This window comes from Callithrix jacchus, chromosome 9, assembly GCF_049354715.1.
Source record: "Callithrix jacchus isolate 240 chromosome 9, calJac240_pri, whole genome shotgun sequence".
Classification (NCBI taxonomy): Eukaryota; Metazoa; Chordata; class Mammalia; order Primates; family Cebidae; genus Callithrix; species Callithrix jacchus.
Genome location: NC_133510.1, coordinates 122,218,920 through 122,244,166, shown reverse-complemented (window position 1 = coordinate 122,244,166; position 25,247 = coordinate 122,218,920). Strand labels below are relative to the sequence as shown.

Below are 25,247 nucleotides of genomic sequence, written 5' to 3'. Positions count from 1 at the left end.
GTCCCTTTAACAGCTGTCTGCTGAAATTCAGTGTTGACTCTCTTCCTGTTTGTCTGTCTGTCTCTTTAGAATCTACAAAAGGCCTTCACATACTTTATGTTATTGGATGCTCCCAACAATCCCACAGGAAAGTAGTATGCAAGTTTACCAAAGAGAAAATGGAGATTAAGTAATTTGCCCGAAGTCACATAGCTAGGAAGTGGCCAAGCTAGGACTGAATTCAGATCCATTTCTAAGTCTCTCGATGGTGTCAAACTATCTGAAGTCAAATTCCAGCTTGTCCTTGTTGCTTGAGGCAGCAGGGCTTAATTCTATTCAATGGTGGGTTGCTAAATTGGATTAACTCTTGCCTTGCTTTGGGGCTTTACTCCAGCCCTTAACCTCTCTGAGCCTTGATGCTTCTGTCCCATCTGTAGAAGGGACTAGTGAGACAGCTGTGCCCTCAATTCTCAAGACCTTGGGTAGCTACACAAGAGAATGCAGGTCAAGAGCTATGACCTCCTTGGAAGAAAATTTTCATATAAATTCAAGGTCATGTTTATAGGTGAAATGAAATCCCAGCTGCCAACCGATGCTTCCAGCCAGCTGGCATAAAAGATGCAGACTTCATGTAAAAGCTGGAGTGTGTCTGCTATGTCCAAGAGGCCTTCTTTTCCTTCCTCTCCAAAAAACAAACAAACAGAAAAACAAAACAAAAAACCCTCCTGTGGTGTCTTAAACATGTCTTCCTACAAATATTACTCTGGAGACAAGCATTTATTTGTCAACATTCCCCTGATAAAAAGCCTGGGTATTTAGTTTTTTTTCCCCCTGCCCCCAAATCCCCAAGCCAAGTGTTGCCAGAGCCTGGTGAATGACCATTTGTTTCATCAATAATGAGGTCTGGAGCCAGTGGGATATTTTGTCAGAAATTGAATTAAAGTGTATCATACACTGCCCTGAACTTGTGCCTCCACCTCCCCCAAGTGTCGTGGCCAACGCTGGCAGAGGAGGCTGTGAAGAATACTTACTACACCCCTGGCTGACAGGTAGCCAAGCATCTGGAGGGGTTGGCTGGGCAGGTGACTGGACCGGGCCTCAGGGCTGTCCTTGCAGAGGGTCTTGGAGCAGCGCCGGGAGTGCCTTCGGCGGGACTTCTGCCCTTCCTCAGGGGACCGGCCGCGGTGCCTAGGGGTTGGGGAGAGAGACCTGAGGGTCTTTTGAAGGGGAGCATGGCAGGGAGATGGAGGTAGTACCAACAGAATCCGAGGATGATAAAGTGTGTTTGCGGGTGTTTGTATATGTTCATATGTGATTTTATTCCTGAGTATGTCTGTGTGTGTATGAAAGCTGGACTGTGTGTATATCCATCCATCTGTCCATCCATTATTCATTCATTCATTTTTTCATTCATCTATTTAACCACCCACCCATCCATCCATCCAACCATTTAGCCATTTGTCTAAACAACCATCTATTCATCCATCTAACCAACTATCTCTTCATCATCCATCCGTCAGTCTAACCAACCATGTATCCATCCATCCATCCATCCTTTCATTTGTCTAAGAAACCATCTATCCATCCATCTATCCATTATTTATTCATTCTTTCTTTCATCTGTTTAACCATCCATCCATCCATCCATCCATCCATCCAAACATTTAGCCATTTGTCTAAGCAACCATCTATTCATCCATCTAACCAACTATCTCTCAATCATCCATCCATCAGTCTAACCAACCACATATCCATCCATCCATCTATCCATCCATCCATCCTTTCATTTGTCTAAGAAACCATCAATCCATCCATCTAATGATACACTCATCCATCCATCCATTCATTCATCTATCCATCCATCTAACCATCTGCCCATCCATATATTCATTCATCTATCCATCAGTCCAACCATCCATCCATCTATCCATCCATCCATCCAACCAACTATCTAACTATTCATGTATTCATCCATTCACCCAACCATCCAATTAAACAACCATCCATCTGTATATTCATCCATTTATCCATCCAACTAACCATCTATCTAACCATCCATCCAACCAACCAACCAACCAACCATCCATCCGTCTATCCATCCATCTGTTCACCCATCCACCCAACTAACCATCCATCCATCCATTCATCTAGCTAACCAACAATCTATTCATCCATTCATCCACTGTCCATCCATCTATTGATTCCTTTATTTATTCATTCTCTCACTTTTTCATTTGACAAATACTACTTCGCGTGCCCGGTACGCTTTGGGATCTGAGGATGTAGCTTTAAAAACAGAAAAGGTCCCAATCCTGATTCAGTTATTCAGTTTAATGTTACTTGTGTGCCTCTATGATTGTCTGTCATGTGACTATGTGTACATCTGGGTGTGTCCATCTGTGTTTCCATGTGTTGGTCTATAAATGTAACTGTGTATAGCTGTGTGTCTTTGTGTATGTGATTTCACCATCTGTGAAATAAAGACATCCTGTTGACTGTCACCCAAAACTTTGGGGGAAAAAAATGGCTGACAAAAATGACAAAGATGCCTTCTGCAAGTTTGTCATGTCTAGATCTGGTTGCTTGGTCTGCAGTGAAAACCAAAGGCATGTCTGACTTCTTAGAAAGGGCATGTTTGGACTCTGCATATCTCATTAGTTCTCTGAGCCACAGGAGTAATAGAAATAGCACATTATGGATTTGCATGGCATGCATAAACCTCTTTTGAAGCACTTTCACAATCCTCCCTACAACTTGAAGACATAGACAGGGCAGGTATTACTTTCCCATTTTATAGATGAGGGAGCCAAAGCTCAGAGAGGTTTAGGAATCTGCCTGAAGTCAAACAGCCTGGAAGTGACAGAGCAACGGCCATAGCAGTCTTTTGCCCCCCTAGGAACTGGTGCCTCTGGTTCATGCCTTAGAGTGCCCTTGTCTGCTCTGTGGCTTGAAAATCATGTTTCTACTGAATAGGTAACCTGTGTACCAGGTCTCAGTTTGTCTCCATTTCTGCTAGGGAGTGCCTCAGCTCAGTAGGCACTGGGAGCTCGGAAGCCAACACCATCAAGAGGAGACGGGACAGCAGAGGAGGCCTGGGGTAGTGTTTGTGATGTTAACCATTTATCTAGCAGATAAGTTGCTAGACCCTTGTATGATTCTTTGGCCCAGGCCAGTAGGGCTTAGCTGCTGAGAGATAATTCAGCCTGTGGTGTAGGTGAAGTGCTCAGGCTGAGTCACCCCAACCCAGGTGCCTATTCCAGCTCTGCCAGACACTTCCTAGCTATGTGACCTCGCTCAGATCCTTTTGCCCACCAAAAGGCAGTTGTCTCTGCTGTAACAGATCAGGGACATATGGTTTAGCTCAGTTGGCCAACACCCTCCAGAAAAAGGCCACCAGGAGTCCTCCTGGAGATGAACAAGCATAGTTGTTGCTCCTCGATACCATAGGTAAGTTTCAGGCATCTCTGTAAGACAGTGTTAGAAAGAACCTATTATAGGCTTTGGGTTGGTGGCAGGTGGTTTGGGGAGCATTTACAGATCTGGAGCTTTGTTCTGAATTAGATGCTGCCAGAAAGTGGGGGTAATTCAGATCGGATGTCTTCATCAATCTTATCCAGAAAGAGGGAGGAATAGATTGAGGCCAAGGCTGGCCGCCAGGGAAGCAGCAGCGACTCATATTCAGCGGGCTGGAGAGATGCTTGGTCACTTTTGTGTTTTGCACAGCATTCTCACCTGGGCTCAGGCTGATGACAGAGGGGGCTTAGTTTTGTCGAGCAATGAGGGTTGCGGAGTAGCCTTGTTGAATGATGATCTCCTTGGACACTGCTGATGTTCAGCAGAAACACCAGGACCTAATCGTGATAGTAGGTACCAGGGACCTCTTTCTCAAATGCTTCCTACACATCACCTGGGGAGATGTAAAAATCTCACTGTTCTGGCCTCATCTCGTCTGAATGAAGTCAGAATATTTAGAGGGTGGGATCCAGGCACTGGCATCTTTTAAAACTTCCCAAGTGATTGAAAAGGGCTGCCAAAGTAGAGAAGCGCCAGCATCGCACCTGGTGTTATCAGAACGATAAGAGAGAAAATGTATTGAAAATCTTTGCACAGTGTCTGACACAGAGCAGGATCTGAGCAAATATTTCTCTCTTCCTCCTTCTCCCCCTTCTATGTTCTCCTCCTCCCTTTTTTCATAGACATTCTGCTTTATGTGGGTAAAGTGGGGCCAGGGCAATGAAATTTAAAATCTCCCCTGGTGATGTGAACAGAGAGTCAAATGTGAGATGCATTTGAGAAAGAAAAAGCAACAAAGCCCCAGTTCTTACTCTTGCTCTTCACCTTCCCCTCCTTCTTCTCATCAACGAGATAGTCCCTCTCTCCCTTCTCAGGTTGGGACAACCAATGTATCAGCATAGAGAGAGTCCAGGTTAGGAGAAGACTGTCTTGAAAAGGCATTAGAATGAACTTGCTACTTTGCGCTGTTTGCTTTTCCACGGTTGGTTTGGCTTCTCTGTGCATAGAGTGGTCCCTTAGTGAGAGTGCAAAGTCTAAAGCCATGCTCCCTGGTTTCAATCCTAACTCTGTCACTTAGTTGCTAAGAGACAGCAAGTTCCTTAACCCCTCCATGCCTCAGTTTTCTCATCTTTAAAGTGGGGATAACAATAATGCCCACTTCCTAGGGTCGTAGACAGGATCCTGCAAGTAGATGTACAAAGAGCAGCTAGGGCTGGGCGCGGTGGCTCACGTCTGTTCTCCCAGCACTTCGGGAGGTCAAGGTGGGTGGGTCACTTGAGGTCAGGAGTTTGAGATCAGCCTGGCCAACATGGTGAAACCCTGTCTCTACTAAAAATACAAAAATTAGCCATGTGTGGTGGTGGACACCTGTAGTCCCAGCTACTTGGGAGACTGAGGCAGGAGAATTGCTTGAACCCGAGAGGCGGAGGTTGCAGTGAGCCGAGATCATGCCATTGCACTCCAGACTGGGTTACAGAGTGAGACTCCGTCTCAAAAAAAAAAAAAAAAAAAAAGCTAGTATTGGTTTCATTCCTATAAGTGATGACAGTAAGATCTTTTGTCTCCATCTCCCCTCCTTTTTTTTTTTTTTTTTTGAGACAGAGTCTCACTCTGTTGCCTAGGCTGGAGTGCAGTGGCACAATCTTGGCTCACTGCAACCCTGTCTCCCAGGTTCAAGTGATTCTGCTGCCTCAGCCTCCAGAGTAGCTGGGACTACAAGCTCCTGCCATTATGCCCAGCTAATTTTGTGTATTTTTCGTAGAGACCATGTTTCACCATGTTGGCCAGGCTGGTCTTGAACTCCTGACCTCATGATTTGCCCACCTTGGCCTCCTGAAGCGCTGGGATTACAGGTGTGGAGCCACCACGCCCAGCCTCTCCAGTTCTTTCTCTGTAGGGAAGTGGTGCCAACTGCTGAGTGTGAGGAAGGCCTGTGCTGGAGGAGTGGAGGCGAATCTAATGCTAACAGTGTCTTAGCCTGGTTGCAGCTGTGGCTGAGGGAAGAGGATCCTGGGATGAGGGGTTACCTGCTCTCACAGCTTGAGGGGCGTGACTCCGAGCTCTGGGACCTCGATGGGCAGCGGTGATGGCGGTGACGGTGAGACTTTCGGGGCCGGCTTCGAGATCTTATGGGCATGAGAAGGAACGAGTCAGAGGAGAGGAGAAAGAGAGTTAAACTGAGTGAGAGAGATTCGATCTTGTGACACCCGTTTTTCCCTTGCACTCAAGTCACCACCCCTCCCAAAGTTCTGCGTCTCCCTCATCCCCATGTGTTTGTCCGGCTTCCTGCCTGGGTGCTGGGGGGCTGCGGGGGGCATGGAGGCAGTCCATAATCAAGGTACTGAACAGGGGTGAGCAGAAAGGAGTCCTCTGGAGGGAGTATGGATGACTCAGGACCCTTCCCCCTTCCCCAGATGACATCCTAGGCAGAAAGTCACTTCCCCATGTTTCCTCTGCATCAGCCAAGGCAGGAGCCTCCATGTCACAGAGCTTCAGGACCATACATGTGTGCATCAGCCAAGCACTTACGCAATATTAACTGAAGGCTCAGTTAAAACAGAAGGAGCTGCTTTGCCTCCAGAATATTTAAGTGGTGATCGTCTAATTTTTCAAGTGAATGAGGAAATATAGATTTTTAGGTAAATATTCTTATTTTAAATGGAAGCTTATTATTTTTTTAAAGGCACTTTTTGGGCAAATGAAACACATTTACAGAGTAAATTAGGCCTTCAGGCTGCCAAATTTATAACCTCAGACCTGGAAAATGAAGTCCAGGTTCTTAACACAGAGTCAAAAGCCTTCCAGGATGGGCTACAAACCTCATCCAAAACAAAAATTAGAGCAATTGCTACTACTACCACTAATGATGGTGTTACCGCAGGTTACTTCAGCTACTTCTAAGTAGTAATAGTTCAGAAATAGTAGTGGCAGTGGCAATGGTAATTGAGGTTGTATAAAGGATGTCAATGGTTTGGGCCAAATGAGAAAGCCAGTGGGAGTTAGAGATGATTCTATAGGGAGGTAACTTGCTTATCTCAACAAAGGACTCAGAGATCCCTGTAACGTAATCATCAGACCATATCCCTTCCCTGCTTAAAACTTTCCCATTGCTCTCACGAGTCCAAACTCTGATCCTGAACCTCAGGCAGCTTCAGGAGCTCGCCCTAGCCTAGCTCTCTGGCCTCAGTGCTTGTCTTCTTCTGCCCTGGCCTGGCGGGCTGAAGCAGCTCTGAACTGCATGTATGCTGGCTCACACATTTCCCAGTTCATGACGTCCTAGGGATGATGACGAGAATGATGGTGATGATGCCAGGTAACCCGCATCTAGCGCATACTTCATGCCAGACACTGTATTCTAAGCATTTTTTCTAAAGAGATTCATCTAGTCTTAACAGCCGATGAAGTGGGTTCTCTTATTAGTCTCGTCTCACAGATGAAGAAACTGAGGCACAGTGAGTTTAAACCACCTGCTTAACTTGCAGCCTGGAATGGTTACTTGCCATCCTCACCTGCAGACTAGATGCTGCCGCCCTCAGGAGGCTACTAAGCCCTTTTCCCGGTGCCCGTATTCCCACAACGTCCAGGGTTTCGTCTGCTGTGCTGTGACCTGCCCCATGTCTGGCTCCTGTGAGCTCTTCAAGGCCAGGACAGTGTCTGGCTCATCTCTGTCCTTGGGCCCAGCACAGGGCCTCATTAAGGGAAGTTGAATGAAAGGAGGCTAACTCTCTCTAGCAGCCACTTGCCTGGAAGGAGTCCTGACCGTGGACTTGGCAAGAATAGGCCATCGTTTATCTTCAGGATGCCTTACTCTTCTTGCTTTTTTCTCTCCTGCCTCTTGTCTTTTGGCTTGCACAAGCTTTCTGATGCCCTGCTGGCAATTTCTGGTACTCATCCAGCTCTTGGCACCGGGGAGGCTGGCCAACCTTGCTGCCCTTATGCAGGCAGACCTTGTCTCATCTCAGTGATGGTTCTTCCTAGTGCTCTTGAGGTCTGGGCCTATCCCTGACTCTGTGGCTGTCTGCCCTGGGGCCCCACGGGCCAAGTGACAATGAGATTGCTGAGAACATGTACTCTATCTGTGTTTAATATGAAAGCACATTCAATACATGTGGCCAATAATTGTCTCTTGAATTGAGCTGAACACATTCTGTGATAAGGAAGTTCTTCCCCGAGCTAACTCAAGGCTCTACTGCTTTCTTCTGGAGCATTCCCCAGGCCTCCATGGTGGTGGTTAAAATGCCCTCCTTTGTTCTGACCTTGCATGAAAAGATCCTTTGGGACAGCAAAGCTGGGCACCCTTCCTCTGCATCCTCTTTTTCCTCCCTGGCAGCTGACTACCTTTCATCTTATTGTCTTTGATCCTCTCTTTAGAAGCTTCTTGGCGGGAGATAAAATATTAGTTGATTGGAAAACACAGGCACTAACATTTGCAGGGTATAGAGTAGGTAGGTTGTAACCAAATTTACTTTTAATTTGGCTGGGAACTGAACTCCACAGGCAGCATGGGCTGATTTGAATTTCTACTACCAGCTATAAACTGTGAAACAGCTGGGGCCCCAAGACTGGAGCTAGGAGCTTCACTGACATCTCCACACTGTCAAACCAACAGCCAGGACCTGAATTCATACACACACTCACACGTATGCGCCCCTGTGATCACACCCCGTGACCACCCATGCACAGGTAAAAACCACCACACAGCGGCAGTACATAAAATGTACTTGGATATTTAAACAGTGCACACACACAGTGCATAGAATTCAGTGTGTCCTATGTATACCATTCACATTCATGCTCACACAAGCACAGACACACAAATGCATTGGTGTGAGTACAAATATAGAGCAAACACGATGTTCCCATATTGTATACATTTGTGTACACAGTGTACAAAAGTGTAAAATGTACAGACAGCTATAATGTGCACACTATATATATATATATATACACTATGTAGAAATATACACAGAATGTACACAGAAGGTATACTCACAAGGGACACACCAGGCACACACATGCACACTTTCATGCAACATAAACAAGCATGCATACACATATACATCATATACACACAACCTGGTGCACTCATACATACCCAAACCTACAACACACAGTTATGCCTTTCTCTCTCTCCCTCTCCTTTCTCTCCCTCCTTCTCCTTTCCTTCCCTCCCTTCCTTCTTTCCTTCCTCTCACCCACTCACCCTTTCCTCCCTTTCCCTGTTTATTTGGCAACTCTAAGACTCTGGCTTTTAAGAAGCCAAATCCCCCAACTCCTCAAACTGATGAGTATATTTCAGGTAGTATCGACTTACTGTTTCTTATGCCTCTTCTCATCTCTTCTTTTGCTTTTTGGACTAGAGGAGCTAAACAAGAAATGGTCAATTAATTGAAAGATGCAAAATTGTAGTTAAAGATAAATAAGTGGTTAAAATGCTTAACACACAGTGTGAGGTCCAGTCAGTTTTGGAATGGACACCGATCATCGCCTCGGACTGGAAAATTCACTGCCAACATTTTCACGCAGCAAGTTGGGCCAGGGATACCGATGCACACATATACACTGAGAATGGAGTATGGAGGATGCCAAGTGCAGCTTTGCTAGGTTAATAATAATAATGGCAGCAATAAAGGCAGTAATAACAATGTCTGCTGGTTTTTGAGACTTTAACTATAGGCTAGGCATTCTATTGAATACTTTCTGTCAAAAACCTCACTTTATTCTCTCCACAACCTATGGGTGGAGGCTCAGTTTAACAAGTGCTCATTCTACAGATGTGGAAATGGAACCTCAGATGAGCAAAGAAACTTGCTTAGGGTTGCACAGGTGAGCTAGGATGTGGCCACAGATTATGGGTCCCCAGAGTCCATGCTCTAGACTGCTGTTCAATCAATTTATAAGAGAAGCAAGCTGGGCGTGGTGGCTCATGCCTGTAATCTCAGCACTTTGGGAGGCTGAGGCGGATGGATCACCTGAGGTTAGGAGTTCAAGACCAACCTGGCCAACATGGTGAAACCCCATCTCTACTAAAAATACAAAAAAGTCAGCTGGGTGTAGTGGCACATGCCTGTAATCCCAGCTACTCAGGAGGCTGAGGCAGAAAAATCGCTTGAACCCAGAAGGCAGAGGTTACAGTGAGCTGATCGTGCCACTGTACTCCAGCCTGGATGATAGAGTGAGACACTGTCAAAAAAAAAGAGGGACATGAATGAACTATCCAAGAGAGATATTTGAACTCTCACGAATCTTGGTGGATTCTGAAATGATCTGCCATGCATATTCAAGTATCCTTGTTTCAATTTTCTTAGAGTCATAGGGCTGGGGTCTGAGTACCATGGATAAGAATGACTTGGGTTCCCAGTGCAATCCAATAGAGGTAAGGGAGGACAAGCACACTGTTTGGTACTTTAGACTGGTTGCAGAGGGTCACCAAGAAGCCGTTACTGGCCTCGGACCTGGGAAGGGGAAATTTTATTTCATCGCACTATCTTGCACCTTGAAGCTAGCCACAGGATCTATCCTCATGCTGAGACTCAGCCCAGGCAGTGGGAGAGCCCAGGACCTCGCTGACAGATCCAAGTTCAATTGGATTCAAGATCCGCCTCTGCTTCTTAGCTGCTGTGTGGCATCAGGGTAGTTACCTGTCCTCTCTGAAACCTGTTCTTCAACCATGAAATGGGGCCATAACTCAAGCTGCAGAGCGGAGTGGACAGATGACACTGGCAACCAATATCTACCTATTAAGTAAATAAATGAAAGGGGTTTGCATTTTGCAAATTGCTCTAGATGTGGTTATTGTTATTTAAGAAGCCACCATCACTATTCTGATCCTCTGTCCACAGATTTGGGTTTGAATTTTGGCTCCAATACCTTCTGGTTTTCTCTGTGGACATTCCTGTTATATTCTGTCTTAGTCTCAGTTTCCTCATCTGTAAAATGGCAACAATAAACATGTCTACTGTGCAAGGTTGTGGTGAGGATTAATAAGAATTAAATACATCTACACATGGAAGGGGTTTAACTCAGGATCCAGTTTGGAGTGAAGACCCCATAGTCCTCACTCTTTTTTTTGTGTGTGTTCATCCAATGTGTCCAGTATACCAGGACTTGGCCCCTGTTCCTTGGCCAGATCTGGGAAGGTTTTGGTGGGGTGACAGGGCTGATGTTTCCCTATGTGCCCCAGTTCAAGACTCCAACCAGTGGCAGGGGTGATGAGACATTCTGGGGTCAAGATATCAACAGGGCTGGTCCACATGGCCTGATGAAACTCAAAAGCTGGCTTGGAATGCTGACGAAAACAGCTCAAACCTTCATTTTGGAGGAAACTGAGGCCCAGGAAGATGAAGGGGTTATGACTAAGAGCACAGATGGAAACTGAGGGCTGACCTAGAGGCTGCCCAAAGGTGACTGAAAAAGCAGAAAGTTGAACAGGCAGGCAGAGACAACAGGAGTCTTACCTGTGCCTTCTCTTCTTGGAGAATGACCTGAAAAAAGAAAAGAAAGAAAAAAAGGAATGAAAAAAAATCAAAGATAAAAGGGCAGGGGGGGGAGGGAGAGAGACAGAAAGAGGGAGAGAGGAGAAAAAGGAAGGAAGAAAAGGAGGGAGAGAGAAGGGAGGGAGGGAGGGGAGAAAATAAATATAGGTGAGTCTGAAAGATTTTTTTCCAGGTATGACGGTATCAGTGTGTTTGTGATCATGCTACAGGTGGCCAGGACACCTAGCTAATTGTGCTCCTCCCTTAGATTCCAGAGAATATGAAAATTGTTTGGGAGATACTGGTTTGTATTCTGAGTTTCCAGATCAAAGCCCACCAGTGCTTCAATCCTCCCCCAGAACTGTCAGTTAATCTGTCCTGGATGAGGAGGACGAAAGAGAGAGTCTTGGGCCTTTCCCCCAGTGCCATTCTCCATCTCATCTTCTCTCTCCCTTGTTGTGGATTCCCCCTCCTCATGTTCCTCCTCCTCCTCCTCATCATCATCGCCATCATCATCATGAGACAGCCTGCTTCCACATGTGGAACTCTTACCGTGTGGCAGGCTCTGTACTTAGCACCTGTCACACACAATCTCATTCACTCTTCCCCAAGTCCTGTGGAGTACTGCTGACAACTATTTCACAAAGAGATGAAGGTCAGAGAAGTTGATTAAGTTGCTCAGAGTCAAACAGCACCACCCATGTAGCTTCTACTCATTCTTCAGTGCTCCAGTGGGAGGTCACCTTCTCCTTGTAACATTTTCAGACTGGTTGACTGCCTCCCCTCTCCTCCCTCAAGCTCTGGGTGAGCCTCTGAGCTTATCATCATCAGGGTACATACTTCTCCATATTAGAATGATCCATTTTCCCCATTAGAATGTGAGAGATTGGAGGGCAGGGACTGGGTTTTGCTTTCTTTTCTGGGACCCAGAATCCTCATTCATGATACACAATGGGTGTTCAGTAAATCGTTGTGAAAAATACTTTTTTTAATTTTAGTTTTTATTATAAGCTCTGAAGTACATATGCAGGATGTTCAGGTTTGTTACACAGTTAAATGTGTGCCACGGTGGTTTGCTGCACCTATCGGTCCGCCATCTAGGTATTAAGTGCAGCATGCATTAGCTAGAAAAATGAAAATGTTTTTAAAACTCAGAGGCTTTGCTAACTGAGGAGAGAAGAAAAAGAATCTCAGTGCTTTTGCTACCCCTAGCTTGCATGTCCAAAATCGTCAGCTATCATTAACCAAACATTTCAAGATTTGGACCAGGCGTTGGTTGGTACTCGGGAGGTCAGGGTTTGAGAGGGAACAGCAACAGAATTTCCTCTCCTAATCATCTCCCTCTTATGACCCCTTAACTCTGTAGAGCTGTAAGATCTGGGCTGACTCTTGCCGGCAGGAAAAGCCTGTTTCTGATCATCTGGTACAGTCTCTTTCTCATGAGAAGAAACCTGTAAGTGAGAAGCCACCTAGCTTCCAGAACCCACATATGGGAAAGTTGTTCTCCCTTTCCCCAGTGAACCCCCAAAATTGGGAGGAGCTGCTCAACAAAGGAAGGTGACAAAGTGGCCGTCTAGGGTCATAGGTGGGCCCTCCCCTCTACAAAGGGCTCCAGGTGGAGAAAGATTTCTAACACCAAATTAACACCATTTCACGAATCGGTTTGCCCGTGTCTTGTAATAAACACAAACTCAGATAACATGAGTCAGGAAGTCTAGGCAGGTGGCTGACATAACCACTGAGAGCAAACTGAGTCTGAGATCATTCTAGAAACCAGCACCGAGATGTCGTCACATCCCTGGACCGGGAAGAGCCATGTTGGTGCAACTTCGACCTGGGCTTGAGATGCAGGGGAAGCCCCAAACAACCTCTTACCTCTCATTCATCCTGTTGCCAATTGCACAAGCAATCCACAATTGATGTAGGGCAATTGGAAGATACAGATAAGCAAAACTAAAATACAAATCACACTTTCCCTATTTTTTTTTTTTTTTTTTTTTTTTTTTTTTGAGACGGAGTTTCGCTCTTGTTACCCAGGCTGGAGTGCAATGGCGTGATCTCGGCTCACCGCAACCTCCGCCTCCTGGGTTCAGGCAATTCTCCTGCCTCAGCCTTCTGAGTAGCTGGGACTACAGGCACACGCCACCATGCCCAGCTAATTTTTTGTATTTTTAGTAGAGACAGGGTTTCACAATGGTGACCAGGATGGTCTCGATCTTTTCACCTCGTGATCCACCCGCCTTGGCCTCCCAAAGGGCTGGGATTACAGGCTTGAGCCACCATGCCCGGCCCACACTTTCCCTATTATCTGCAGCTCACTGCAGCAAATTACTTGTGTAGGGAGCTTCAAACTTCCTGCCTCCAGGGGCCAAGCAGGCTTTGTAAGTGGGTTGAGCAGGCTGGACATGTCCTGCCTGAGGCCAGCTAGAGCACAAGTACCCACTCTGTCTAAATGCAGGGCAGTGCCTCAGCTCCCGGGGATGCTGCCTGTGGGAAAACCGGCCCAGAGAGATATTGACAGATAAGACAGAACTTGTGACTCTACAGAGGAACCAGAAAGCCGAATTTCTGAATTGCAGAATCTTCTGATTATAAAATGTTGGTTTGGGCCATAAAACACAAATCTGAGCCCTCTGTTGTATATCATTTTAGTCTTTTCTTTCCCCTGTAAACATACGTGTGTGTGTGTGTGTGTGTGTGTGTGGTGAAACACGAGCCCTGTAACTACCGTCCGTGCCTCCCCATGCCAGCGCAGCCATGTTTTTCAACCTGATCCCATTCTCTAGGAGGCAACTGGACCGACAAGAGGGGCCTTTCCTTGGGAATTTGGAATAAGAAACAAGACAGATTCAGTGTCTCCTTGTAACTTGGCCTGCAGCATGGAGGGATGGGGCAGGTGCAGCCATGTCCCTCATGGGGACCAGGAAACAGCAGGCACTTCAGGTCCCAGGTGGGTCCTATCAGCTCTCCACTCCCTGTTCTAGCCCCTTGCTCAGGCCTGGCTAGTCCCTGAGCCATTCCTGCTTCTTGATCATCAAGTCCTCCTTCGGGTCTGAGTTAGCATGTGTGGACCTCTGCTCCTCGAAGCCAGAGCCCCAACGTATACAAGACACAAATAGGTAAAAAGACATAGATAATTATTTCACATAAATGACATGATATGCTTCCTGATGACCTTTTGGTGCCATCAACCATCCCCTCCCCCCGCCTGGGGAGGCCTTATGTGCAGAGAAAAAGGACAACACCTGCGTCGCTTATGTTTCTTGGAACTTTTCTTCTTCTTTTTCTTGACAGGCGATGGGCTATAGGATGAGGACCTGCCAGGGAGGGAAGACACACTTCAGAGGGAAGCTCTTAAAGGCCAAGGTTGGTTTTAAAAAGAACTTTCCCCAGTCCCTATATAGGGTTTTATCTCTTTCAGGAGCATACGTCAAAGGATAATAGCCACGCTCATATTAGCTTGCAGTTGTAAGCAATTTTTAATTGCTCACAAATTTAATTTTACTTTTCATTTAATTTTTATTTTTACCAAGTTAATGTAAGCCATTACCTTGTGTTTTGTAAGCATTATCTCATTCAATCCTTCCACACACTTCTTAGGTATGTAAGATGGCTACCCTCTCTTTTCAGACAAAGAAAATGAAGTTCAGAGAGGTGAGGTGACTATCCCAAAGACACACAGCTAGGAAGTAGATGAGCTGGGATCCCAGTGGTTTTTGCTCTTGGTCACCACAGCATCTCTTAGCTGCCTGCTTGGTCAAGCTGGACAGTCTTCCTTCTGTCTGCTGTTCTCCCTTCATGCTACAACCCTCCTCTCAAAGTCTCAGGGTCTCTCGTTTGCCCCATCCTTTGTCTCCCTGGTAAGACCGAGCCCCTGAAGGATATCTTGCCAGACTGCACCTGCATGGAGAGTACTATCAAAGGGTTACCTGAGAAATGGAGTTACTCTCAGTCCATGGTGATGACTCAAGACTGAGGCCCAGGTGACCTACGTTCCAATCTTGACTCTACTACCAACTCACAGAGTCACCTTGGGCATGTCAAGGCTCGTCCCTAAGTCTCTTATTTCCTTGCTGACAAAAGACCGGGGTTGAAACAGATGAGGTCACAAATTCAATGCCAACAGGGCCCTCTCAGATAGCATGAATGGATGAAGCCGGCTGGGTGGAAGACTGTAGGGAGTAGTGGGGACTGTGGGAAACCAGAGAGGTTCTGGCTGGAGGGGGTTCTGCTTCTCAGATCAGCTGAAGAGCCTGTGTAGGAATTCAGGTCTGGCCTTCTAGAGCACCTGCCTTTACTAAAGGAGCCTCCAAAACTCCGCATTTTCATATGAAATCTGATTTGGAAATGTTGACCACCACTTTAAAAAAAAATCACTTTGCAGATTAAACAAAGCATGTCTGCGGAGGGGAATGGCTGAGAAACGATTTAGCCTTCGAAGAATCATAATGTTTGTCCCAGACATATGCTAAGTGAACACTGATTGGATGAATGAGTGAATTAGTGAATCTTTAATATCTGAGGTTTCCTGTTTTCAAGCATTCTCTGGGCCACTCTTCCAATTAGGAAATCCAAAACACTCACCCCAATTTCATCTCCTACCCGACAATGGCTAGGACTTTGTCCACATTTCTCTCTGGGTCCACTTTGAACCCGTCCTTTTAGAATGAGACTAAGGGGCAGCTGTGAAACAAGGTTCCAGAAAACCTGGAGTTGAAGCCCTTCATCAGATGCTGCTCTCTGCTGCCCCCTACAGGTTTCTATAAATACTGCCTCAGAGGTTTGGTGTGATTCTCAGTTGGCAACCCTAAGGATTAATAAAGCCTGCCCCTCGGGTTGACACACTAGACATGCTTTCAGTGGCATGTTTTTAGTCTAGTTCGTGGCAGCCTACAAGCAAATCTGGAAATCATTTTAAATGTCAAAAAAATTTTAAAGAAATTGGACATAGAAAAAATGCATAGGGTACCAAAGAGTCAATAGTTGGTCAAAACAAAACAAAAAACCCACCTATTATCCTAGGCGTTTAAACAGGTAGGTGAGTGTAGTAAACCAGCTGAGGACCTGGGATCAAGCCCCTGTAGATCCTGTCACCCCCTCTGTGAGCCTTTATTTTCTCATCTCTAAAATGGGGATAAGAACGCTTTCCTCGTAGACAATGGTCAGGAATAAAAGAGATATGAAGATGACAGTCTTTAGTGTCATCCTCTGCATCCAGTAAGCGCTCAATAAATAATTCAATATTCTTGCTAAAGACGATGCTTCTTATTAATTGGTTATTTACTATGTGCCAGGTGCTGTGACAGCTGCTCCCACACGAGTTTTTCATTTAATTTTCACAAAATCTCAAAAGGTAGGTATTATCACCATTTTGGAGAAGTATAACAAATCAGGCACAGAGAGGTAAAGTGACTTGCCCAAGGTCACACAGCCAGTTAAGCATCAGAGAGGGGATTTGAACCCAAGAGGGAGTCACTGTCTGACTTTGAAACCCATATTTTGCCCCTGCCTGCATCTTACAGGTTTCGTCTCCCCCCTGGTGCTCTTACCTCCTTCTCTTCTTCCGAGTGGATTTCTTCTTTTTCTTCTTCCCTCTGGAGGAAGGCGGTGGTGTCAAGTCTTTGTCACGTGAGGCACTGTGAGGAGCAACGAGAGGGGCCTTAGAGAACTCATGGTTCCCCAACTCCACACCCAGAGCTGGTGCCGCCAAGGAAGGATGATCAAGGACCCATAGCAGGTGCCTCATTATCATCTCATGGCTGATTGGGTCACACTTCAGACTAAGTACCTAAATAAGGACTTAATGCTGACCTAATGAGACAGACTTTGTACGTTACCCAGACACCAATTGATTATTAAAAACAGAGTTATAGAGGTTAACTACTCCTTAATAGGTTTATTATTGAATTTGCAAATGGCTCGCCTTGGTAAATAAATCATTTTTTAAATAATTCATTAGCCATTCAGCCCAGCCCTCCCTGTCCGTAGTTCCTGCTGGAAATTTAATAGGAGGCGGAAGGTATGTTAAAAAGCAGCTGATTATTAAAAGTATATTTGCCAAGGTCTAATGTAATGAGATATATATCTTATATTCCCTCGCAGAACCTCAAAAACCTCCGCTTTTCAAGAATAATTATTTCCTGTTCAATTAAATTCAAATGCTGAGGCTGCAGTTAAATGAAGTCAAGTTATCTCCTTTTATAATTGGGGCAGACTCGGGGGATTTTTTTAAAACACTATCCCTTGGCAAAGGAAGATGGTTTTAGATGAAAAACTGCTTTGGAATTGAAACATGCCAACCTAGTAGAACCTCATGGGGAAACCGTAATCTTGCTACTAATATTATTGTCATTATTTTAGCAGTGACACAAGCAGCATTTATGCACTTGTTATGTGCCAAGTTTTTCGTATATTAGGATACAAACACTTTGAGAATGGCATGACTTTTACTGTCTTATTTTATAGGTAAAGAAACTGAGGCTCAGAAAGTTTAATTTACTTGTTGATGGCTACACAATTAGAATGTGTCCCAGCCAGGATTTGAATCAAAGCCTGGGTGATTCCTACCCTGAGATTTTCCCCACAAAACCAGCTGCCTTCTCAAACGTGTTTGTGTGGCCAATCATCTGGAAATCACCCAACTTTTTAAAGAATATCATAAAATACTGCTGTATTTAATTCCACTTTAGGAATCTGGATTATTATAGTTAGTAGAAAGAATGATAAAATGATTAGAATATATGTCAGGTCTCTGTATCTCCAGCAAGTAAGAATCATATAGCTATGTTTATAGAGAGTCACTTTTCAAAGATTATCAGATGTCATTTTATTTAAACAGCTGGAGGAGAGACTATTTATCTTATTGAGCGTTTCTACTAATTTGCTTTCTTAAATGTGAAACTTGTAATATGCTATTTAAAAAAAATTTATTTTAATTTTTTATGTTTCAGAGTACATGTGCAAGACCTGCAGGTTTGTTACATAGAAGAACGTGTGCCATGATGGTTTTCTGCAGCTATCAACCAGTCACCTAGGTATTAAGCCCAGCATGCATTAAGTCTTTTCCCTAAGGTTCTTCCTCAGTTCCCACTCTCTAACCGACAGGCCCCGGTGTGTGATGTTCCCCTCCCTGTGTTCATGTGTTCTTGTTGTTGAGCTCTCACTTATAAGTGAGAACACGCAGTGTTTGGTTTTCCGTTCTTGCGTTAGTTTGCAGAGGACAATGGCTTCTAGCTTCATCCACGTCTCTGAAAAGAACACGATCTTGTTCCTCCTTACGGCTGCATGGTGTTCCACGGTGCATATGTACCGCATTTTCTTTATCCAGTCTATCATTGATGGGCATTTGGGTTCATTCCATGTTTTTGCTATTGTGAATACATGTCCATGTATCTTTATAACAGGATGATTTATATTCCTTTGGGTATATATCCAGTAATGGGATTGCTGGGTCGAATGGTATTTCTGGTTCTAGGTCTTTGAGGAACCACTGTTGTCCACAATGGTTGAACTAATTTACATTCCCACCAAGAGTGTAAAAGCATTCCTATTTCTCCACAACCTCACCAGTAACTGTTGTTTCTTGACTTTTTATAATTGCCGTTCTGACTGGCGTGAGATGGTATCTCGTTGCGGTTTTGATTTGCATTTCTAAGACAGTCCCTTTTAACCTTCAAAATAAATATCATAGGAATTAAGTACTTAGCTGCTTAACTACTCGTATATGGTATAAAGCACAGGGCACAGTATGCATGTCCAGGAGGCAAACAGGACGCTTGTGTAAACAGGGTGAGCTACCCCCCAATTTTTTTTTTTTGAGACAGAGTTTTACTCTGTTGCCCAGGCTAGAATGCAATGGCAAGATTTCAGCTCACTGCAACCTCTGTTTCCTGGGTTCAAGCAATTCAGCCTCCCTAGTAGCTGTGACTACAAGCTCCCACCATCGAGCCAGGCTAATTTTTGTATTTTTTAAAGTAGAGACGGGGTTTCACCATGGTGGTCTCGAACTCCTGACCCCAGGTGGTCCATCCACCTCAGCCTCCCAAAGTGTTGGGATTACAGGTGTGAGCCACTGTGCCTGGCCACCACATTCTTTCCTTAAAGAGTGCTTGATACAGAGCAAAAGCCTAATCAATATTTGTTCAGTGACCAAACGAGGGAATAAACGAATGAAATAATTTAGCTCCTTGTTAAATCATCTTGTTTCATATAAACACTTCCCAAGACAATAGCTACTGGGAATATGAGGGGGGAAGAAAATGAAAGGAGAAATATTCGAGGCGGGGGAGAAAACCCTTGAAAAGTGTGTCTTATAAAATGAGGAAAGAGCCTATTGCTTCAGTCAACCACTCTAACTTCTGGAATCCCAGGGACCCAGGGAAACAGGATTTGAGAACACTGTTCTTAACTGGCATTTAAGTAGTGGGGTAAAACTCAGAAAGCCCTCCAATTTGGAGACATCTGAAGTCTGTGAGGTGGAGATCATCAACCCCCTGAATAAATTCCAAATGCCTTTATGCAGGTATGCCTACATTTCTTCTTCCTGCTTTTCTTCCCTACCCAATTCTATGTGTATCATGATAGAGGGTCAGGAAGGGGCAGAATAGCGGTGAAGCACACCCCGGTTATGTGTGCAGGGGTTAAGAACATCATGCTTGTGTATTCTCCGGTTACATATGCATGGCTGTATACAGTGATGAAATGTACAACAATTGAGTAAGCCCACCAGTTGAGTATGCAGTTGTTACATGTGCAGCAGTTAAGTCTGTAGTGGTTAAACATGCGGTAGTTAAGCACACGTTGGGGAAGTAGCAGAGGTTAACTGTGCAGTGGTTTATGCTCAGTGGTGACTTACACACTGGCTAAACATGCATCGATTAAATATGTAGTGGTTCAAAACACAGTGATTACATATGCAGTAAAGCAGGCAGCAGTAAGGAATGCTGGTCCAGAAGCTGACAAACCTAGATTTAAAGTCCAGCTCTCTTACTTCCCACAGGGCTCAGCGACCTCTCTGAGTCTCATCTTGATCATCAACAAGATGGGAAGAAACATGGTACCTGTGTCCTAAGTTTGCTGCCAGGATTGAAGGAGCTGACCTAGGTAATGTGCCTTGGTCTGGCATAGAGTAAGAGCACAGTAAAAGGGGTTTCTGTTATTATAATTATAATAAATGTATTATATTGGCATTTAAGTAATGGGGTAAAACTCAGAAAGCCCTCGAAGTTGGAGACATTTGAGATCTGTGAGGTGGGGATCATCAATCCCCTCATAAATCCCAAATGCCTTTACCAAGGTAGGCCTACATTTCTTCTGCCCCCCTCTTGTTCCCTACCCTTGTTCTACATGTACCATCATAGAGGGTCAGAAGGGGCAGAATAGCAGTGGAGCACACCCTCGTTACAGATTTACTATATACTTTATGATTACTCTTATTATCACTGTTAATATTGTCATCATTATTGTGGTTTTGTCACATCAGAGAGTCAGTCACAGATAGAAGGAACCAAGAAGCACAGACGCCGTACACAAGAATACAACACCTCTACAGTAGAGATGCTCTACAGCCTGGCATCATTTTATCAGACTTTCATGGCCAGAATCTTCTCTTCTGGCTTCATGAGACCCTCACTAACATGTTTTAGGATTTCCTATGCTCTAGTCTCACTGCCACAATTTGTACCTTCCTGGTCCAACTTACTCCTCATGCTGACCTTGAGAATGACATCTCAACATCCCCATTTTACATCTGGGAACACTGAGGCCCATGGAGGAAAAGAAACTTGCCCAAGGTTGCTCGGTTCACAGGCGGCAGGGTCCAGATTTGTACATGCAGATTCCATCTAGGAGACAATGTTTTTTATTTTTCATTTTGAGGCGGAGTCTTGCTCTGTCACCCAGGCTGGAGTGAAGTGGTGTGTTCTTGACTCACTGCAACCTCCTCCTCCTGGGTTCAAGCAATTCTCCTGCCTCAGCCTCCAGAATAGCTGGGATTACAGGCGCCTGCCACCACACCTGGCAAATTTTCATATTTTTAGCTGAGATGGGGGTTTCACCATGTTGGCCAGGCTGGCCTCCAACTCCTGACCTCAAGTGATCCTCCCACCTTGGCCTCCCAAAGTGCTGAAATTACAAGCGTGAGTCACCACACCTGGCCCAATGTTTTAAAAGTAGGGAAATTCCCTTTCTCCTCACTTCTCTCTTTGTCTCCCTCTGCCTATCATGGAAACAACTGTTTCCTGGAGAGAACACTCCAGACATGAGGTTGAACTTCACTTCTCCAAGTTGATAGGGCTGAACTGTTTCTCACTCTTTGAAATTGCAGCCTAGCTAAAGCCTGGAGCTGAGAGAGCAGCCTAGGTGGCGGGGTAGACGTCATTCTTGAAAATTACTCCACTTAACTCCCACTTATAAGAACTTATGAACACAAAGAAGGAAACAACAGAAACTGGGGCTCCACTTGAGGGGAGAGGGTGGGAGGAGGAAGAGGAGCAGAAAAGCTGACTATTGGGTACTGGGCTTGATACCTGAGTGATAAAATAATATGTACGACAAACCCCATGACATGTGTTTACCTATGCAGTAAACATTCAGTAACCCCAAACCTAAAATAAAAGTTAAAACATAATAATTAAATTTAAAAAGTTAATCCAGTTTCCCAAGCCACTTCTCCAAATTCAGTAATCACATCTTCTAGAATTAGATTTTCCAGAGGCCAAAGATGGGCCAGGCTTTATAAGTGTATGCCGCAAAATTGAAAAATCGGAGGCAGAGATAATTTTTTTTTCATGAGCACCCATAGGATAATGGAGTGGGCTTTAGTCGTGGATTTAAGATCAGAGAGACTAGAGTTTAAAACCTCTCTCTGCCACTTACTGACTGTCATATTCTGGGCAACTCACTTTACTTCTCCCAGCCTCAGTAAAACGCTGAGTATCCAGTATTTTTACGGAGTGTGTGTATACGGTGCTCTCCGCAGATGTGTGCTAACACAGCACCCATCACACAGTGAATGCTCAAAAAGGACTGGGTAAATAACTGAGTAAAAGAAAAAATACAAAGATCCGAAACTCCTGAGACAGATCTGGGCTGAAACTATGATTTGGGAGTCAGTGGCTCATAGTCATTCAAATGGAAAGGAACTCTATCATTTAAGGTAGGACTTACTGAACTACAGCCAGTAGGCCAATTGAGCCTGCCTCCTGCTTTTATAAATATAATTTTATTGGAACACAGATATGCTTTCTTTTTTTTTTTTTTTTTTGCATAATGCCTGTGGCTGTTTTTGAACTACAATGGCAGAGACAAGTAGTTGTGACAGAAACCACTGGGTCTACGAACTTAAGATATTTACGATGTGTTCCTCTACAGTAAATATTTGCTAACCCTTGATTTAAGGGATTGAAATAGGAACCTGCAAAAGAGAAAGGGGAGCCATGGCCAGAAAGGCAGACTTTATTTCCATATCTTCAACCTGAATGTCCCCATTGGATCTCACCTGTGTGCTCTGGTGGCATCCAGTTCCCGACAGCCCTTGTCTCTCTCCCAGCTGTTGGTGCCCAAGGCCTCAGTGGCCAGACGCTGACCCAGCTTTTCTGAGGGTCCATCCTGAGCTGGGACCACGGGGCTATTCTGGGGCTCTGTCCTACAGAGGAAGAAACAAGGACACAAAAGTGTTAGAATATACAGAGACACTTAATGTTCATTAAGTATTCATAGAATTCCTAGTATTTCCCAGCTTCCCTTGCAGTTAGGTTGAGCTCATGAGATTACCTTTGGCCAATGGTCTCTAAGCAGGAGAGAACACATGTAATTTCCAGTTCAAGGTAATCAAGACCCACGTGCCTTCTCCAGCTCTCTCTTCCTCTGTCGTAGTGACTTTAGAGTGCACACATTCTGAAAGGTGAAACTATTTGATGGAGGAAAGACGCCTGAACCACATCAGATTTTACAAGAGAGAAATAAATGGAAACTAGGCTAAACCACTTTGCCTTAGGTTTGTTTGTTATAGCAGCATAATGTATTCTATTCGGACTAAATCAGAGAGAGATGCTGGAAACCAGCATTTCACTTCCTTTCTCAAGAGGTAATGAGAGGTCAAAGCATGCTAGAATTTGTGTAAATTCCCCTTTGCCCTTTCTATTCCTTTTCTCTGCCTTATTTCTGTATGGGCCACATGTATGAAAATTCAAATAGTCTTAACAGTTTAGGGGCTAGAGTATCTGGGACCAGTCACAACATCGCTGAGTTGCAGTTTCTTCAGTTATAAAATAGTGAATAGTGGTCGAGGTGGTGGCTCATGCCTGTAATCTCAGTGCTTTGTGAGATTCAGGTTGGGGGATTATGAGGTCAGGAGTTCCAGACCAGCCTGGCTAAGATGGTGAAACCCCGTCTCTACTAAAAATACAACAATTACCCAGGTATGGTGGCAGGTGCCTGTAATCCCAGCTACTCAAGAGGTTGAGGCAGATAATTCCTTGAACCCAGGAGGTGGAGGTAGCAGTGAGCTGAGATCCCACCACTGCATTCCAGCCTGGGCGACAGAGTGAGATTCCTTCTCGAAAAAAAAAAAAAAATAGTGACTAGTATCAATTCATGTATTGCTGAGCTATTGTGAAGATAAAATGAGATCAAATATATAAGCAGAAAGGCCTCAAAAGTGTCAGTTTCCTTTGCTTTTACTTCCTTGTAAATAAAATCTCTAATCTGTTGTCTTTAATTGATATGAGTCACCCACTTGAGACAGCAGTTCCCATGATGGTCCGAAGTCCCCTCCTCTGCTACTGACACAGGCTGCAGAGCCTAGGAGTCCCACTTCTTGATGGGAGTTCCTGAGAGGGCAAAGAACTTGCCTGGTTACTTGGCCTTTGAAGCGACTGTCACTCAAGTTCCTGGCTCTTAACTAGGAAGCGTAAGGAGTTTGAGAGTCACAGGTGTCTTTGGTGCTATGCAGTGAGCATCCCTCCCTGCTCGCCCTGCCTTCAGACCCCAACTCAAGCACTGATCAAAGGCATTATCGTGTCTCATGCGCCAGCCTCCTGCATCAGTGCATCCAGATTGGGTTTATGAGTTAGGATGAATGCATCTGAGAAGCCCCCTGCTCCTTAGGGCTTCTAAGAGAGCAAGCCAAGCCCAGTCAGTATTGAAGGAAGGGTAGCAAAACACATCCATCTCTGTCAGCCACTTATGAGTGCATCTTTAGAAGCAGAGCTGGTAGACACTGCGAGCCCTGGAGGGATGGAGATTCTAATTAGGCCTTCTCACGGCCAACTCTGTGCTTCTAGAACTCCCTTCCATCCCGCTCAGCCTCAGTTTTCCCTAAAACTCCCTGCTGTGGGTGTTACCTTTCCATGCCTTTACTTCTGCCCTTCTATCCCTGAGAAGTGTTGTCCTGTATTCTGTCAGACAACAAAGCTTCTATCTTCTGCCTAACACCCAGCAAGCCTTGCCCCTTCCCATACTTGTCCTGGCCTGGCTAACCTGCATTCATTAAGTCCAATTTCCTGAGTGCCTACAATGTATCCAGGCCAGTTTTAGGTGTGGAGACAAGGTAAACAAGACAGAGATGTCTCCTGCAATTATGGAATGTTTGCATTCTAGATGGAGGAATAGATAATAAACACATAAGCAAGTAAAAACATAGCTTGTTGAATGGTGACACATTTTTTTTGAGACAGTCTCACTGTGTTGCCCAGGATGGAGCGTAGTGGCACAATCACAGCTCACTGCAGCCTTGAACTCCTGGGCTCAAGTGAACCTCTGACCTCAGTCTCCCAAGTAGCTGGGACCACAGGCACACACCACCATACCCAGCTTTTTTTTTTTTTGGAGAGACAGAGCGCCACTATATGGCTTAAACTGGTCTTGAACTCCTGGGCTCAAGCAATCCTCCTGACTTGGCTTCCCAAAGTGCTGGGATTATAGGCGTGAGCCACCATTTTCAGCTGGATGGTAATAGATTTTGACGTGAATAAAGCAGTCTACAGAGCTAAGAAATGGGAAGAGTGGCCGCTATTTTGTATACAATAATCAGGGAAGTCTTTCCTGAGGAGTAGCAAGGGAGTGGAGACTTGAAGGATTCAGGACTAATCTTAAAGTTTGGGTGGTTTAGAATGTGTTCATAGATTCTTTGACACTCTTGTCATCAAAAGACCAAAAGATGGAACTTAATTTATATCCCCTTGAATATTGGATGGGCTTAGTGACTTACATTTAATGAAAAGAATGTGGTAGAAGTAATAATGTATAACCCTCAAGACTTGGTCACAAAAAGGTAGCTTC

At 44.9% G+C, this 25,247-nt stretch overlaps 1 protein-coding gene across 1 annotated transcript in view; it reads right to left on the bottom strand.

Annotated features, from left to right (window-relative positions):
* The window catches only part of SRRM4 (serine/arginine repetitive matrix 4), a 172,727-nt gene that overhangs the window by 30,948 nt on the left and 116,532 nt on the right, over positions 1 to 25,247 (bottom strand). Inside the window, exons 2-8 of the mRNA XM_002753066.6 lie at positions 22,465 to 22,611; positions 16,517 to 16,603; positions 14,213 to 14,284; positions 10,950 to 10,976; positions 8,807 to 8,857; positions 5,520 to 5,618; positions 1,011 to 1,167 (exon numbers count right to left, since the gene is read on the bottom strand). Coding sequence (XP_002753112.3) covers positions 1,011 to 1,167; positions 5,520 to 5,618; positions 8,807 to 8,857; positions 10,950 to 10,976; positions 14,213 to 14,284; positions 16,517 to 16,603; positions 22,465 to 22,611 — 640 coding nt within the window. The remainder of the gene's footprint in view (positions 1 to 1,010; positions 1,168 to 5,519; positions 5,619 to 8,806; positions 8,858 to 10,949; positions 10,977 to 14,212; positions 14,285 to 16,516; positions 16,604 to 22,464; positions 22,612 to 25,247) is intronic.